A 15,815-nucleotide genomic window follows, 5' to 3' on the forward strand; every position below is an offset into this window, starting at 1 on the left:
TTCACTTTCACTGCCTCTTTGTTGTTTGGCTAGCTGGACTCAAATGGGAAAATCCAGCTGTTAGCTGTAATGTTTGGGTTTGTAAAGCATTTTATGAATGAGCACTGTGTGGAGGAGAGCCTTCAGATCAATCAGCCGTATTTTATGCATTAAACTAGTCTGTCTTTTCCCAACACATCCAGACATTTTCCAACATCACAGGTTTCTTAAATCCAGCTACACATACAGTGTTACATCTTTTCAGTTTTTGAGAGCAGGGGTAGTGTAAATTAACCTTTATACATCAAGTGTTTCATGCCCACTTTACATATATAGAGAATAATCCCTTTCAGTTCACTGACCACTGAAACCGAGGCATACTAAAGGCACATTCACACCTTTATTCAGGACTCTAAGGCTACGTTCACACTGCAGGTCGTAATGCTCAGATCCGATTTTTGGATCAAATCCGATTTTTTTGTCTGCTTGTTCACACTACAAATAAAATGCGACAGCAAACGTGCTCTAGTGTGAACGCTCAAAGCGGCCCGCATGCGCAAAAGAAGACGTCACAAACAACGTGTTCCGTTTAGATCTAGACCAAACAGTATTGTTTGACTGATGGCCCTTAATATAAAGACTTCGGGCTTTACGTTTCCCAATTTTTGCTTTAAGTTATTTTGTTATTTACATAATAATGTAAATAACCTAATAATGATCCTTATTGCTCTTTTAGATAGGAGCGGTGCTTCAAAGGATAGTTGCAGATTTCTGTCAGAATCTGCAGATTATACAGTACAAATAAAATGTTCACGTTGTCTTCCCAACAGTTTCACTGACATCTACACTGGATGGCCAGGAAGCGTTCGCGTTGTCTTCTCGGGCGCTTCTCGGGCGCTGATAATTGGCGTCTGTCTTGTGTCAGTGACGTAAAAGATGGATTTAATGCGACATGACCGTTCACAGCAGTCGCTTTCTAAAACATCGGATTCAGTACCACATACGAAAGTGACCCAGATCGGATTTGAAAATATCGGATTTGTGCCGTTCACACTGTCATACCATGATCGGATATGGGTCGCATAGGGTCAAAAAAATCAGATTTGATGCGCTTTTGCCTGCAGTGTGAACGTAGCCTAACTGTAACTACTAGGTGCTTTTCCTATCATGCTGACTTACATGCTGCTGGCTTTGGCTGTGTAGTTTTCTCTTAGTAAAATATGCCATCTGCTCCCAGTAGACTTGTCATATGCTACAAAAACCATGTCTTATATGACCATATACTGGGTTTCTTAATCACTGCTAGATTATTGGCAGATTAAGAAATCCTGGGAAATGAATAACCAGTAATGTCATGTGGGTATGTTGAACGTGCTTTGTAGTAAGTGCCCCAGGTAATTGGGTTGGTCAGATCACATTCAAACTGCACACAAAACTGCTCTAAAGTTCATTGGAACAGTTACAAATTACAAATACATCCTTACACAACATGAGTTATTCATCATCACTGACCAAACACTGTTTCCCAGCAAACCTGTTTGTATTTCTCAATGAACAAAAAACACTCACAGTCACAATGGTGTAGTGGTTGGGAAAGGTCTTTGTGGGATAAACAGGCCTCAGGTATGGTGTTGTAGTTCCATTATTTCCTGCAATGTAACAAAGTCACATTGTTACCTTGAGCTGTAAATCGTAAAGAACTGTGAGACAGGCGATGTTTTTGACTTACGTAACTTGCTGATAACAGGCATGTGACTCGCATGTTCTTTCAGATACGCTGCCCGGAAACCGTCCAAAGACACCAGGATGAGAGGAGGCTTTGAAAATCTGGACAGGAAAAACATCTGATAAATACATTCTCTAAGGGGACGCTGACCTGTGTTTATCATTAATAATCTGGAGTCATCTTTCCGCTCCTTCTAGTGCCAAGTTTTTCTATAAGCAAGTCTAATCACACAACAGCATCTTGAAATGGCTACAGTCAGTCATTTCGAAGCATTTTTTAAATCAACTTTCATATCATAGCTCACTGAAACATAAAAACTGAACCAAATTTAAGACAAATGAAAATTTAACTGACTTTACTTTTCCATCTGTGACATTTCAATCATCTTCTGTCCTCCTATCGGTTTCCTTTCAGTTCAGAAGTCTTTCAACATCATGTCCCTTTCTTAGAATGTCTGCCCTTTAACATTGCTTTGGTGTCAAGCCACTGAGAGCAAGAATTAGACCTGTGGCTGAATGCGCTGTACTATGTAGCAGCGCTGGCATTAAACCAAAACAAGCTAAAAGTTGTGAAACAGACCTGGAGAAGGAAGAGTTGGTTATGATTTTCTGTAGAGTTGCAAATATGAAAATGTCTTTCATTTTTTATTGTAAATGTAGAATAAAATCATCAATAGAATTCAGAAAATCATATAAAAATAGATACAATTAAAGCAGTTTATTGAGGGTTTTCATGTGACATCATGCGGACATAGTTTAAAATTTGTCTGCCTCTGATTTATAAAGCATGTTTCACAGATAAAAATCACAGAGTGCTTCACAATAAAGCCAGAAAACTCCCCTGAAAAACATAACACTGGCCAGTTTGTGTACTGGTCGTCTATTACTGGTATTAGCTGTGTAGTTGTAAAATGTGTAAAAGTGACGCTAAGTGGAAATAGGGAAGGTTCAACTTCAAAGTAAAATATGTGCTTTTTGAAACTGCAGCACTATGGTAGAACTTTTATGCTGAAGGCAAACTTTCTCCATTTCCGGTTTGCATGTCACTTTTAAAAGTTTTACAATAGCTCCGAGAGCAAGCCCATCACACCCATTCAAACTAGCAGCAATATGCTAGTAACCAAAATAATCATAAGAAAGATTTTGCCAACCTGTCAGGAAAGTAAAAGTGTGGTGTATCCATAGAAACAATAAAAAACAACACTCATATAAATAGACATTTGTGTGTCTTATTGTATTTTTCAAACTAAAATAGCTTCATCTGGAGCCGCAGGACCATTTTTCCACAGTCTGACGCGTCTGTCTGAGGTTACTCCCTCGCCAAGACAGAAACACAAACATGTGACCACGCTCTCGTGCAAACACACAGACACAACTCATCAACACATGCCTGATTACTCGGCCATTACCCCAGTTTCCATAGAGACAGTTACTTTTTCCCCAATAAAGCAACACCACTAGGAGAAAACAAGCCGTGATTCAGCTATTTACAAGATAAAAAATATGGACGTTAGCTGGGTAAGCAACCAGAGGGTGACAGAAAGGAAACTCTAGCCTGCTTTGTATGTTGATAATGTTTGCTAACAGTGAACAATGGTTTCTTCTCAGGGAAAATGGGGGTGATATGATTAAATAGTTCCACTTTCAGATCTGTGATATGTTACAACTTAGGATTCAGACAGAGGAGGACCAGAGCTGATGTAATCCAAAGGAGTCCAGGTGGAATTTGTGCATTCAATTTTATGAAAAGTAAATCTGTTTTCACATTGCTGAAGCCAAACAAAAGTATTATATTACCCAGAAGGACACTGTGGCTGACTGACTTCCTGAAAGGGCCCTTCCATCCAGACTTCCCCTCCTGTGAGAAAAGAACTGTGTTACTAAGGAAAATTGAGGTTTTCTATTTAATTTCAGCACACTTTTTGGGTTAAAGCAAATGTCAATAAATAATATATATTAACATGACACAGTGACCTTGGAAGGTAAGTTACTAGAACTGTTTTGACAACCACTTAGATCCTCAGTTTAAACTCTTACAGATTTTAAAACCTTTCATATAAATAACGGAATCTATGTTAAACCACAAAAGGACATCACCTGACAAGCTTTGAGGATATAATATGATCCCATTTGGTGGACAGCAACTAAAGCAATCTGTCAAGTTCACCCTTTAAATGGCACTGTTGAATAATTTGACTACCAGTGAAGAGGATGTGTAAGTGCAAAGTGACATTACTTTTTCATCCACATTTACAAGAAGACCGGAAGCATTTCGAGACAGAACACATGCTACGCTTTCATTTTGCCTCGGAGAAGATGAGATCACCATAGAAACAATCTTGGAAACAAAGAAGTGAAACATAACACATTGTAACCTGGGGAACTACATAACCTGTGAACACAACAGTACAGACTGCATTCAGTGCAACCTTTTTAGCCCTCAGCTGTTTCCTTACATAACAGGGCTTTCATGATATCACAGTTTCACTTCATGTCTGTCGTGTTGGATAATGACACCAGTCAGGAAAAAGACTCCAGGTTTGAATCTTGCTGTTGGCTGTTTAAGTGTTCTGCAGGAGCCTGCATGGGTTTCCACCAACTGATCGAAGTCATGCATGTTAATTTGATTTTAAATGGGCTGTAGGATGGGAATGTAAGACTGTTTTCCTCTCTGTGTTAGCCTTGTGACAGACTGGTGACGGCGTTTATCCCGTCTCGTTATCCTCAATTCATGGTTATTATGACACCCCAGAAGAAATGAGCCTCATTTTCATTAGAGCTCTTATTGTGCCTACTTGATGCATTTACTAATGAGAGGGTCTGTATCAAAGACACACAACTATTAGGTTATTCTTTTGATGGGTGGATTTGGGTTTTACATATTTTTACATGTTCCATTTGTTGCTGTTCTTTTAACTCTCTCAAGCCTAACCTGTCGCTGGCATCAGACAGGTGTTTTGTAACCCTCTTTTCAATATCTGCAACTCCCGTAACTCCTGAACCATTTGCTTGATTGAAATAATTGCAACGGTTCCTGAAAACAGCGACTCTGCGCTTTTCAGTGATATTAGGGTTATTACGGTAATCCCAGGCACGGTGTCTTAGCAGCTCCGTGAAGAGGAAGGTTGGTCCTCCCAAAACAACAAAAAACACAAAGGAAAAAAGCCGTCACTTGCTCTTTCTGCTGTGAGAGAGGCTAATACAATACTGTTGTTTATGCATCAGTAATATATGATTATCTATGAGAGAGCTGCAAGAACAGCACTTCCTTCCTGTGTTATGTAGAGACATGTATAACAGAAAAAACCAAATATAAGTGCTGCTTCCTGGAGCTGTTAGAAAACAAAAGCAGCACTTAGTTTGGGAAAGACAATAGACAGTAAAACAATCATAACATTTATTCTAGTTGTTGGAATCAAATGCGAACTGAGAATACGCCCTCAAATGTTGTAACGGTCTGCACAGGTTGATAAGAAACCTTCCTTACTCAAGGACTTTCCCACAGGCAAGGCATCACCAAGCAGGATATTTTGGGTCACCTCTTTAACCTTTTAAACATCTGCCTTCCTTATGCATCCATCAAGTCTCCTGCTGTACTGACAGGGCATACGACAGAGGGAGCCTTAGCACATGGGTGAAAAATCCTCTTCTCGCTGCGTCGGGGCCAGCTATGTGGTTTGGACTTAACACGGGGATGCTCTGTCTCAGGAGACGGCTTTCTATGGTGAGTAATCGACAAGTAATCGAAAGGTTTTATGTTAACTGAGGAGAAAATAGAGTGCAAGTTAAAGGGAAATGCCACAGGAGAGAGAGGACCCCACCCAGGCTGGGGACTGCTGCCCACAGTCATCGCCGCTGCCCCCTAAATTGGAGGAGCGTTTTGGCATGGTGGTTTTCAACAAAGAGCGTACTGACACTGCTGCCCACGTCTAACTGGGGCGAATCTATAGCTGCAGAAAACATTCCTCTGTCACTTAAGAGGGTATTTACGACTTGTTTTGCAACCATGGACAGAAAAAACTAGCCTGCACCACCCTGACAAAAACATACGCTCAACCTATGCGGCGTCTTGGGGGTTAACTTTCACCTCTCTGTCTCTCTTTTGCTGCCTGGTTGGTAACTTTATCCTTCTCTACTGCTCTTCTAAATACTTCAAGTCTCAAGTTTCTGGAGGATCTGCAGCGGGATGTTAGGTGCTATACACAAGAGTGTGGAGCCTTGATTGTTATTTTACCAAGTGACAACCGCACCAAATGAGTTCTCGCTGAATAAATGCCAGAAATGTAACCTGAGATAATCTGTCTCACGCTCTTGTAGCCAAAGCACTCTATTCACTGTCCATGAGGAGTGAAAACCATGACTTAGACAAAGCTCAGACAGAAAATGTATTAATGTGGTACTACACAGATTTACATGTGAGTGAAAGAAAAAGCAGGTCAGCACTTTGACAGCTGCATTTCGAAGGTCAACTCTGAGAATTCATTAGGAAAAGCAATTGAAATCCTCGTGAATACAGGGCGCTGAGGTCTGTATTGACATTCTTCACATTTCCAACACCAGCACTTCACAGACTTTATATCTACTAAAGTAAAATTCAAAGATATCTTGCAGTAACAGACTTATGCGGATTGTTGTTTTGTTTCCTGCGCAGAAGGATGCACATGTGTGTTGCAGTGACACGAAGTCCCGCTAATATTTTCATCTTGTACCACTTATTGACAGCTGCAGCAGCAATATGTCTGGATATGCACCAACCAAAGGAAGAGGGACTGCAAGCAATCAAACGTGGCAGTCAAGAAATGTAGCTTTTCTTAAAACTGTTTTTGCTGTTTTGAGGAAGAAGATACACTTAACTTGTTTATTAAACCACAAGAACATGCATAAAGCTGTTTGATGAGAAACAGGGGTGTTAAATAAATAAATTCTATTAGTACTATGGAATATAGCCAGTCCCAGGCTCACTTGGCGCAATCCAAGGTGACCAGGCCAACATTATACCAGAGGCAAAACAGTTTCTTTAAAATTAAAATGTAATCCAAGCTGAATGAAAAATATGCTATAAATGAAGCACAAATCATGAAGGGGGAAGAGGGATGGGGGAGGGGGATTGGGGACTTTTCCAACAGCCATTGGGCAAGAATTATGAAAATGAGGAGGTGAAATGTACATTAATTTAATGCTGGTTAATTAAAACAGTCAATCTTACCTGATCCTTTCTCCTTTCTCAGAAAAATCACCACAGCCAGGATAACCACCAGTAAACACAGCAGCAGAACCTATAACCCAGAAGATAAAATGGCAAGATGTTTGTTAAAGCTGTTAGAGATAGCAGCCACTAATTTCACATTGTTTATTTTGAACTATTTGAACTTTGAGAAAAGAAAAGGGTTCAAGCACTACAAAATCTCGTCTCTCTCAAGAGAAGACACAAATTAACAAAACTAAATCACGTCCACACTCAAAGCTTCAGCTCTAGAGAGAGCAGTGTTGGCTGTTGTACAGCAAGTATTAGATGGGATCCTCTTCACCTAATGACTAAATCATGCTGTTATTTTGCCTCTTAGCATCACTAACACGAGGCTGACATTACAGGCTCTTAAAATAATATTAATGGACCGATCATGAATAAATTTGTTGTATCCACAGTTCGCAGAGGAACCCAGCTGACTCGCATGATCCTCTTAAATTTCCAAGTTTTCTTTTCAAAAAATGTGATGCAGCTGCAGATGCAGACTGAGAATCACAAAAACAGCCAAGCTACGAGACGGTCAAGAACAAACGGGCTCAGTGTTTCTCTGTACTTCACTGTCTTCAATTCCGTTTAAAAACTGTGTCTGGAAAAAATTATTTTATTGAATCGTTTATTTACACTTTACGCACCAGAGACAGCATGCTATTTTTCCCCAGATCCTCGTCCAACAGGGGGAAAACCCCTGATCGGATTACAACTCTGTGTGCATTGTTACTAAACTACAATCATGTGAAGAAAAGAAAAAACATACAGAGTTTGACGTCTCCAAGTTAAAATAAAAATGTACATGTCTTATGCAACTTTGTTACTTTTTTACTGTTAAGAATTGGCATTTGGGACCTGTTGAATTACACTAGGGTGGCAAACACTACTCGATCACCATGCTATTGTTTTCTGTATACTTCTAATTATGCTTACATTAGCTTTTAGCTCAAAGCCCTACTCCATTACTGCAGCTGAAGAGGTTTAGATACGTTGCTTTATTCAGTTATCCTTCTACCGTCCACCGAGACTTCCATCTGTATCCTCACAGGCTCAACTGTTGATTTTAACAATTTCCACACCATCTCCATCTGTCTATATATTAGTCTCAGCTCTCTGCAGTTGGAAGTAGTGATCCAGAATTGTTTTTGTTTGTTTTTTTAAAAATCACAACCTTTCTGCCCCAGGACAGCAGCTCCCTGGGGGCGAGTGGTTTGTAATTAGATGGGTGTTTCAAAGATTACTTTACTTAGAAATGACAGTGTTTACCAGGGTTATCACAGATGCTGATTTTGAACCGTCTGCAATGCCCCAAACCAGGCCAGTTACTCATTATGGCATTACAAATCTTCATTTTAAATGTGTCGCCAGATTTTAATATTTATTATTCTGGTAAAATTGTGCCTTGCAATCACAGTTTTTAAAGAGTATAATATGTAAGTGCGTTATGGCTCATCTCCTTTTATTCCTATGACCATCTTATCACCTCTCTGCTGGGAACGCAGCTGCAAATATTTCCTTAGCACAACACAAGTCATAGTTTAAAGCAAGTCTCTTGTTCTCTGGTGTCACTTTTTGCTGGCACAAAGAGTCTAATTTCCTCTCAGAACTGATACGTTTTTTTAATCTTTTCACACTGTTTCTGTAGTCTATTACTTTTAACTGAAAGGGGGAAAAAGCTAAACTAAAAAGTTCAAAAAAACAGGCTTAAAGTGGAAAAACATAAATTCTTCCTGGAGGAAAGATTTTACAGAGGATTTACAGTTTAAACAAACAAATCCTCAAGCCAAAACTAGTCCGATCCTCCCAAGCTAGAAAGCTACAGCAGTACAGCAGGAGTAATCTACTTAGTGTGATTCACAAGAGCTGGAATTCCTATACAGGTATGAAAACGCACTGCTGTATTTGGTGTCTGGGTACGTGCACTTATTTTCCCCAGCTATAGGTGAAAAAAACTGTAAACTTGGATGGGCTTCACAGAAATGCTTAAAGACGGGGTCTCTGTGGGTTGTGAAAGTAAACAGACTGTCTGGTGGAAACCTACTGGGCTGCCTGAAACACGCTTTAATATTTATTCAGACCCCCCACCATGACCACCACTCATTTTCCATTGTCTACAAGAGAATGATGTAAAGGTTCTGAAATTAAACTACAGATGAAAGTCATCTTCGAAGTGGACATCAAAAAAAGGCTATCCAAAGACACAAAAACTCTTTCTAGGGAAGTGTCATTCTAGTTCAGGGGTGGACTTAGACACAAAAGCTAAGGGCTACACATCAAACTGCCATCATGTGTGGCCTTATGACATGCACAAAGCTGAAAGATATGGTAGATATGACAAGCTGCTCTCGCATAAGCCTGGATCCTTGATCCCAAAAAAAATAACAACAACTCTGCTACTTTTCTGTGTTAATCAGGTGCACAACTGCACAACTGAAGCAATCTAGCTTCTCAGGCAGCAGGGCAAAAGAGGAACTACCATAGAAAAAACAGTTTAAGGTGGGTGGAGTTTGAACAGATCTATCTGGTGAAGGAGTGGTAGACATTCACTTTATTATTCATTGTCATAAAGTGTTAGTGGGTACTCAAGATTGAGCTTTTACTTATTTTTGAGTTATTTTGGGGTTTTAAGACATTAGGGATGTATTGCAAAGTAGTTACTGCACCATTTTCTGGTAAACCCATTGAACTAAAGCTTACAATCTGCACTTAAAACACATCTTGATTGGTTTAATTTAAAATCCACTGTGGTAGTGTACAGAGGCGAAACTACAAAGTCATGCTATTGTCCGAATTGTCGTGGACCTTAAAAATGAGACCTTGTGTGTGTCTAATTGGTACAAAGCAGACAGCATCTGGTTATTGTGGTGTCGAGCTGAAGGTCGCAAGTGAATAGCTGAAAGGATGCGCACATTCTCAAATGACTTCTTTGACATGCAGTTTATGCCTCAGTGATGAAGGAGATCACGAACATTCCAGACATGTTTAACTTTCCACTTCCAACTTAAAAAAAATCACAATTTATTTCACTATATTACAGCAAGAAACATGTTTTTCTGATATGACTATGACCGCAGCAATATAAAACAAGTCCATAAAACATAACGGTATTTTTCTTTACAATTGCTTCACTTATATTTTTTTCTGTAAAGACTGAAACACACTCCAGATTTAGCCTCCACAAAGACTAAGTGTGGTTAGTTTCAATGCCCCGAGGAGCTGTGAACAATAAAAGCTGCTGTTGTTTTCTGAGACGTTCCTTCTGTGATAAAAATACTGTTCTGGGGAAAACAAAGAACAGACCCAGCAGATTAAAATGTCCATTCCTGCCAGTGATGGAGATAGCCAAGTATTGCGTCAAAGTTCGCACAGCCTGTCTTTTGGTCGACATATTTTTAAACCTTTAAGTTATTATTTTTCAGATTTAGACTAATAATTCAATATACATATTTACCAATGCTACATTATTACAGATTACACCTTAAAGCGCTACCAAAGTTTTGATCTACTGGCCCAGATGTGGGGATGTTACTGGACACTGAAGATTATTGATCAAGTCAGAATCTTAAAATTAACAATGTGTTTTGTAAGAGAGTCCAGGGTCAAGATGGGCCGGTTTAAATGAGTCTGTTCTTGATGGTAGCACAAGAAGAACAGGCCAAGCCGTGACAAACGTCCACATCCACCTTCTTTCACTGTTTAATTCCGGTTCTTGGGCGGGGTGCTGGAGCCTACCACACATTTCATAAAAGTTAGAGGTATGTTACACTTTGCACAGATAGCTAGTTTATCTCAGGAACTGCCAATCAACCCAACACACATCTTCATCAGTGCTGACTATCACAGCACTGTGCCTGTCTGTTTGTTGAACAGTCTTGCATTAGAGTAAAACAAATATTGCTCAATTATGTGAGAAACTAATTGCCCAATTAGTCAACGTTATAAATAATTATAGTTATAAACAACTTCAGCTACTACCTGTAGTAGAACCACTAAAACTACATCAAAACAAAGCGCTGGCAGGACGACTCATTTTCCAGCTGCCTGAACACACCCAGTATTTTGCTGAAACGACACTTTGGATCAGAGTCAACGTTGTGGGGTCAGAGCTCCACCCAGCCCTGCTTCACACTAACAACTGCAGGTCTTGTCCACCTGCAGAGAGCCTGCTGGCCTGTGTCTGTTTGCAGTGGAGTGAAAACATTTAGTTTCCACGTTCACGCTGGCAACACTGACAGTCTCGTCTGTGTGGCAGCTGTGAATTAATGACAGTGTGAGTAAACAGTGCAGAAATGCTGACCCGAGGATGTGGTTTTTGATCCCTGACGATGGTTCTCTTCCCCTAGTTAAACATCACACAGTGCCAGTTGGGTTAACTGTCTAATGTTTGACAAAAATTATACATTAAAAAAAAAAAAAGGACTACTCAACAGGGCCCAAAATGACGCCTTCAAATGTTTTTTAAACCCCAGAATCCAGTTTGCAATTATGAGACAAAAGAAAAAAGATGGACATCTCTTCATTTCAAACAGGGACAGATGATTTTTTCCCCCCAGTATTTCTTCTAGAGGACAAAAGACAGCAGCTACTTATTAATCAATAATATCATCTATAATAATAGTGTCCCTGACACTTTAAGGGCTTCCCAATTTAAAAGTCACATTAAAGACCATGCAGTAATATGAGTGGCAGGAGCTCAGACAAATACATTAACTATAATGTGTGACTTTCACACAGCGAAGTCAATCGCTCAAAGTTGCCCTCCATGCTGCCAAAGTGCAACTGAACATACCCCAATAATGATTTTACGGCGGGTACTCCTTTTATTCTCATTCATGCTCCTCTGACTCTCCACCTCTCGTGTCCCAAATAAAGACGCTGCCTGTTCCGCCGACCCGTCCTCTCCTTTGGTCACTTCCATGCTGCTAAGCGCAAAAAAACAAAAACAAAAAAAGGACGCCTGCCAGTGCTTTCCAGGTTGAACTGAGTAGCAGGATGGGATGCAGCTCTGAGGAATATATAGAGGGGAAATGCCCGCCTTTCTGACGTCTTCAAGTTTTTGCAAAGTGGCTACATGTGTTAGATCTAAGGGAGGAGGAGGATCCAAGACTAATAAAAGCAGAGCAGAAAGCAGAAACTCCCCCTTATTCTGACTTATTTTCCTCTAATGTGGCGATGAAATAGTACTTTACCCACTTTAAAGCCAATCAGAGTCACTTTAAAAGAAAATAAAACCCAGACACATTCAGAATACGCATGCCTCAGACGTATTATCACGTCTAATTTCTTTGATTTAGGACATTGACTCGAAATAAAAAGCAAACACAGATACAGTAATTACGGACTTTCTATGAAAATCCATTATAAGGTCGTGGAGCTGCCACCATCTTGTGGCCAGACTTAAGTGGTGCATTAGGTTCCAGTTCGAGGGTTGCGTCCCATGCAAATATTTAAATTAATTTTTTAAAAAACCCAGTTCAACACATTTTCCTTTCCTTAAATAAGAATCTAAGGCTTTTGGCTTGACTATAGTCTTATTTAATTTCACTTACCGTTGGCAAATTTGAGCTTGGCGTTAGTGACTGCTTGCTAAAAATTATCCACTGAAGGAGAAATAATCCACTAGAGGGCGCTGCTCCACCTCTTCTATTCTTTCTTCTATTCAAAAATAATTTGGTCAACAAAAAGAAATAACAGCCGATTACAAAAGATATTCGGCCTCATATGAAAACATAAATAAAATTTGTATTTTAATAAATTGTAGTCCTGCTAGAAAAAGGTTTGCATGTAGCATAACAGCATTAAACTCCTTTAATATAAACCTCAGGCAACCAGAGCTATTTTCAGAGTTCCTTCCATGAGCTCTGTAAGCTCTACTTGGCTGGTTTAGAAGCGATGTATGGTAAATGGCCTGTATTTGTATAGCGCTTTACGTAGTCCCTATGGACCCCAAAGCGCTTTACACTACATTCAGTCATTCACCCATTTGGACACACATTCACACACTGGTGATGACAAGCTACGTTGTAGCCACAGCTGCCCTGGGGCGCACTGACAGAGGCGAGGCGACCTGTCTCTGAAAGGTACCTGGTGTTCATCCGCCCCATATGCCCACCCCTATGAAAAAATTCTGGAGACACCATTGCATACAGATCAGTCTTATGAAGTATTTGGGTTTTTCTGGCAAAAAGTATTTGCCAGAAAAACATATTACAATGGAAAATATTACAATGGAAAATATTACAATGTAGTAATTAGACATGGAAAATTGTAATAAAAGTAATAAAATAGTGACAATTTCAGAGTTTTTCCAGCCTTTCCTGTCGAAAATTTCATACATAACACTGTGTGACCTGGACTTTACCTATACAATATTTACAATAACATCTTTAAGAGCAGTTGTCACATTGGGCAAATACTGATATTAGTCAGTGAATGACACTTAACATTCATAAATAGTGCTGCTTTTCGCTTCCTATCTTGCCAGAGAGAGTCATAATAATGCACACCCTCTTATGTGTGCATTAAAGCTATCTTAGCTTCACACATTCTTCTTGTTCTTCTTCAAAAATATACTAAGGTCTTCTTTTCAAGTGCCTCTTAAGCCGAGCTGTTTTGCAGCTTGGACTTATCGGCCATCTTTGGTGCTTAATGGTGTTTATTAAATAAGCTAATCCTGCCAGAAGTTTTGTAGATCCCATCAAAACATTTCATACCAGCAATTAGCAGAGGCTGTTAAAAGTAAAGCATATACAACTGGTCAAAGTGTGAGTGCAGCCTTTGGAAAATCCAAATAAAACTTTGTATATTATGTTGCTGTATCACACACTAACTTTTGACCATTCTGACCTAATGAAAATTTAATTTGGATCACCCCATTGCCCATTTAAAGTGTCAGGTGCAGTATTAACTGATGTCGATTCTTAGTATCCTCACTGCGATTTGCTTCTACTCTAACTAAATACAATTTAAATGATTTAACAGTAACACAAAAGCATGTTTTTGTTTGCAGGAAGCACTTAAATTCACATTCTCTAACTTTGAATCGATTGTTATGGGCACTTGCAGTTTATGCATATATATCCAAGCACACTACTCTGTGGTATTAAAGCATCCACTATATGGTGCTGTTGCAACACTTTCACAGTTATAATACATTTGGTGTTTGGTGGTAGAGCTGTTTTCCTGTCACTATATGCAGTCATATAATATGGTTTCTTTCACATCCAGCTGTGTCCAGTTGTATGATCATTTTTTATCACATGTGGCTGGTGCCCCTGACCTCTGACCCCTGTGCTGTCTTGTACTCATAAACAGCCCAGGGCTACATGTTCTCACTGTCTGTTTAGTTTTGTCTCCCAGTGTGTGTTTGCATGTGTGTGTGTGCGTTAGCTCCATAAGCCTGAGTTTGTTTTTCATTGTAAGCTATAGGGCTGTGCATGCATGCCCGAATGTGTGTTTCATGTTGTTGTTACAGTGACTGTTTCTGTGTGTGTGTTCTGCTCAGTGAGCTGCGTGTCTCTCAGCTGTGTCTCCCTACAGCTGCCCCTGACTCAGCTGGATATTACAACATGACCTTTAATACTGACCTACACATTTGGCACTTAATGTCTACACGATTCTGGCCTAATGCTCAGACTGACAAAATAATCCAAGTAAACCCTTTTGTTGTGCACTTTGAGCTGCAAAGTATTTGTCATGGTAATCATGGCAGCAACCCAGAACATTTAGACATGTAGACATGATCAAAACTGAACTCAAATGGCTTCCACAAAGATCTGAATCCAATAGAGCACCTTTGGGATGTGGTGGAAGAAGAGATTCCCATCACGGATGTGCAGCTGACAAATCTGCAGCAGCTGTGTGACGCTATCATGTCAGTGGGGACAAAAACCTCTGGAATGTTCCCAACACCTTGGTGAGTCCATGCCATGAAGACTTAAAGTAGTTGGAGAGGCCGCAGAGTGCACAAGGAACTTTGTCTTTAATGAAAGAAGGAAACAATAGTGTATGAAAGTTTAAAGATGTAAACCTTTTTAAGGGAACCTCTTGAAAGCAAAAGGATGCTTGGCTAGCCATCATCAAAAGGAATTTTGTAATAAAACAAGAAGAGTTTGACTTATGTTTTGCTTTTCAGTTGGTGGAACCCAGAGACCAAATAGTGGGCCTGGGCACTTAAAAGGTTGCAGAAAAACTTTGTAAAGGTGTTCAATAATGACCAATAATGACATCCATCCATCCATCTTCTTCCACTTATCTGAGGCTGGGTGTCGGGGGCAGCAACCTAAGCAGAGAAGCCCAGACCTCCCTCTTCCCAGCCACCTCCTCCAGCTTCTCTGGGGGAACACCAAGGCGTTTCCAGGCCAGCTGAGAGATATAATCTCTCCAGTGTGTCCTGGGTCTGCCCTGGAGCCTCCTCCCCGTGGGACATGCCCAGAACACCTCACCCAGGAGGCGGCCAAGGAGCATCGTTGTCAGATGCCTGAACCACCTCAACTGGCTCCTTTCAATGTGGAGGAGCAGCGGCTCTACTCTGAGCCCCTCCTGGATGGCTGAACTTCTCACCCTGTCTCTAAGGTAGAGGCGTTAGCTTACAACGCCAACTGTCTGCCATCTATAATCCAGTTTTGAGATCCCTTTCCAGACGCCTTAACGTCCACTCACATCCTGGGCCATTTGACCTCAATAAATCACATCATAGGGTGGGGCTAGGTTTCACTGTGGGTTCACCTGAAACCTTGGCTGATTGTGACCCACACCCATTTTCTTTGCTTTCCAAGCTCCCTAGACTACGATGACCTGGATGACTGAGAACCTTCACAGACAGTTAGCAGAGTGCTTTGACAGATAAGCAAGTGGCAGATACACAGTGGGTGAA

The 15,815-nt window shown here is 40.3% G+C and overlaps 1 protein-coding gene across 1 annotated transcript in view; it reads right to left on the bottom strand.

Annotated features, from left to right (window-relative positions):
• enpp1 (ectonucleotide pyrophosphatase/phosphodiesterase 1) overlaps positions 1-12,014 on the bottom strand; it is a 35,869-nt gene extending 23,855 nt beyond the window's left edge. Inside the window, exons 1-5 of the mRNA XM_086264518.1 lie at positions 11,730-12,014; positions 6,911-6,980; positions 3,502-3,562; positions 1,709-1,806; positions 1,549-1,628 (exon numbers count right to left, since the gene is read on the bottom strand). Of these exons, the coding sequence (XP_086120644.1) occupies positions 1,549-1,628; positions 1,709-1,806; positions 3,502-3,562; positions 6,911-6,980; positions 11,730-11,858 (438 nt within the window). The 5' untranslated portion in view covers positions 11,859-12,014. The remainder of the gene's footprint in view (positions 1-1,548; positions 1,629-1,708; positions 1,807-3,501; positions 3,563-6,910; positions 6,981-11,729) is intronic.
• Positions 12,015-15,815: the final 3,801 nt, after the last annotated feature.

This window comes from Aulonocara sp. 'chitande type north' Nkhata Bay, linkage group LG15 (assembly GCF_057382095.1).
Source record: "Aulonocara sp. 'chitande type north' Nkhata Bay isolate Kocher_YH1m ecotype deep benthic linkage group LG15, A_spYH_male_GT1.1, whole genome shotgun sequence".
NCBI classification, from domain to species: domain Eukaryota; kingdom Metazoa; phylum Chordata; class Actinopteri; order Cichliformes; family Cichlidae; genus Aulonocara; species Aulonocara sp. 'chitande type north' Nkhata Bay.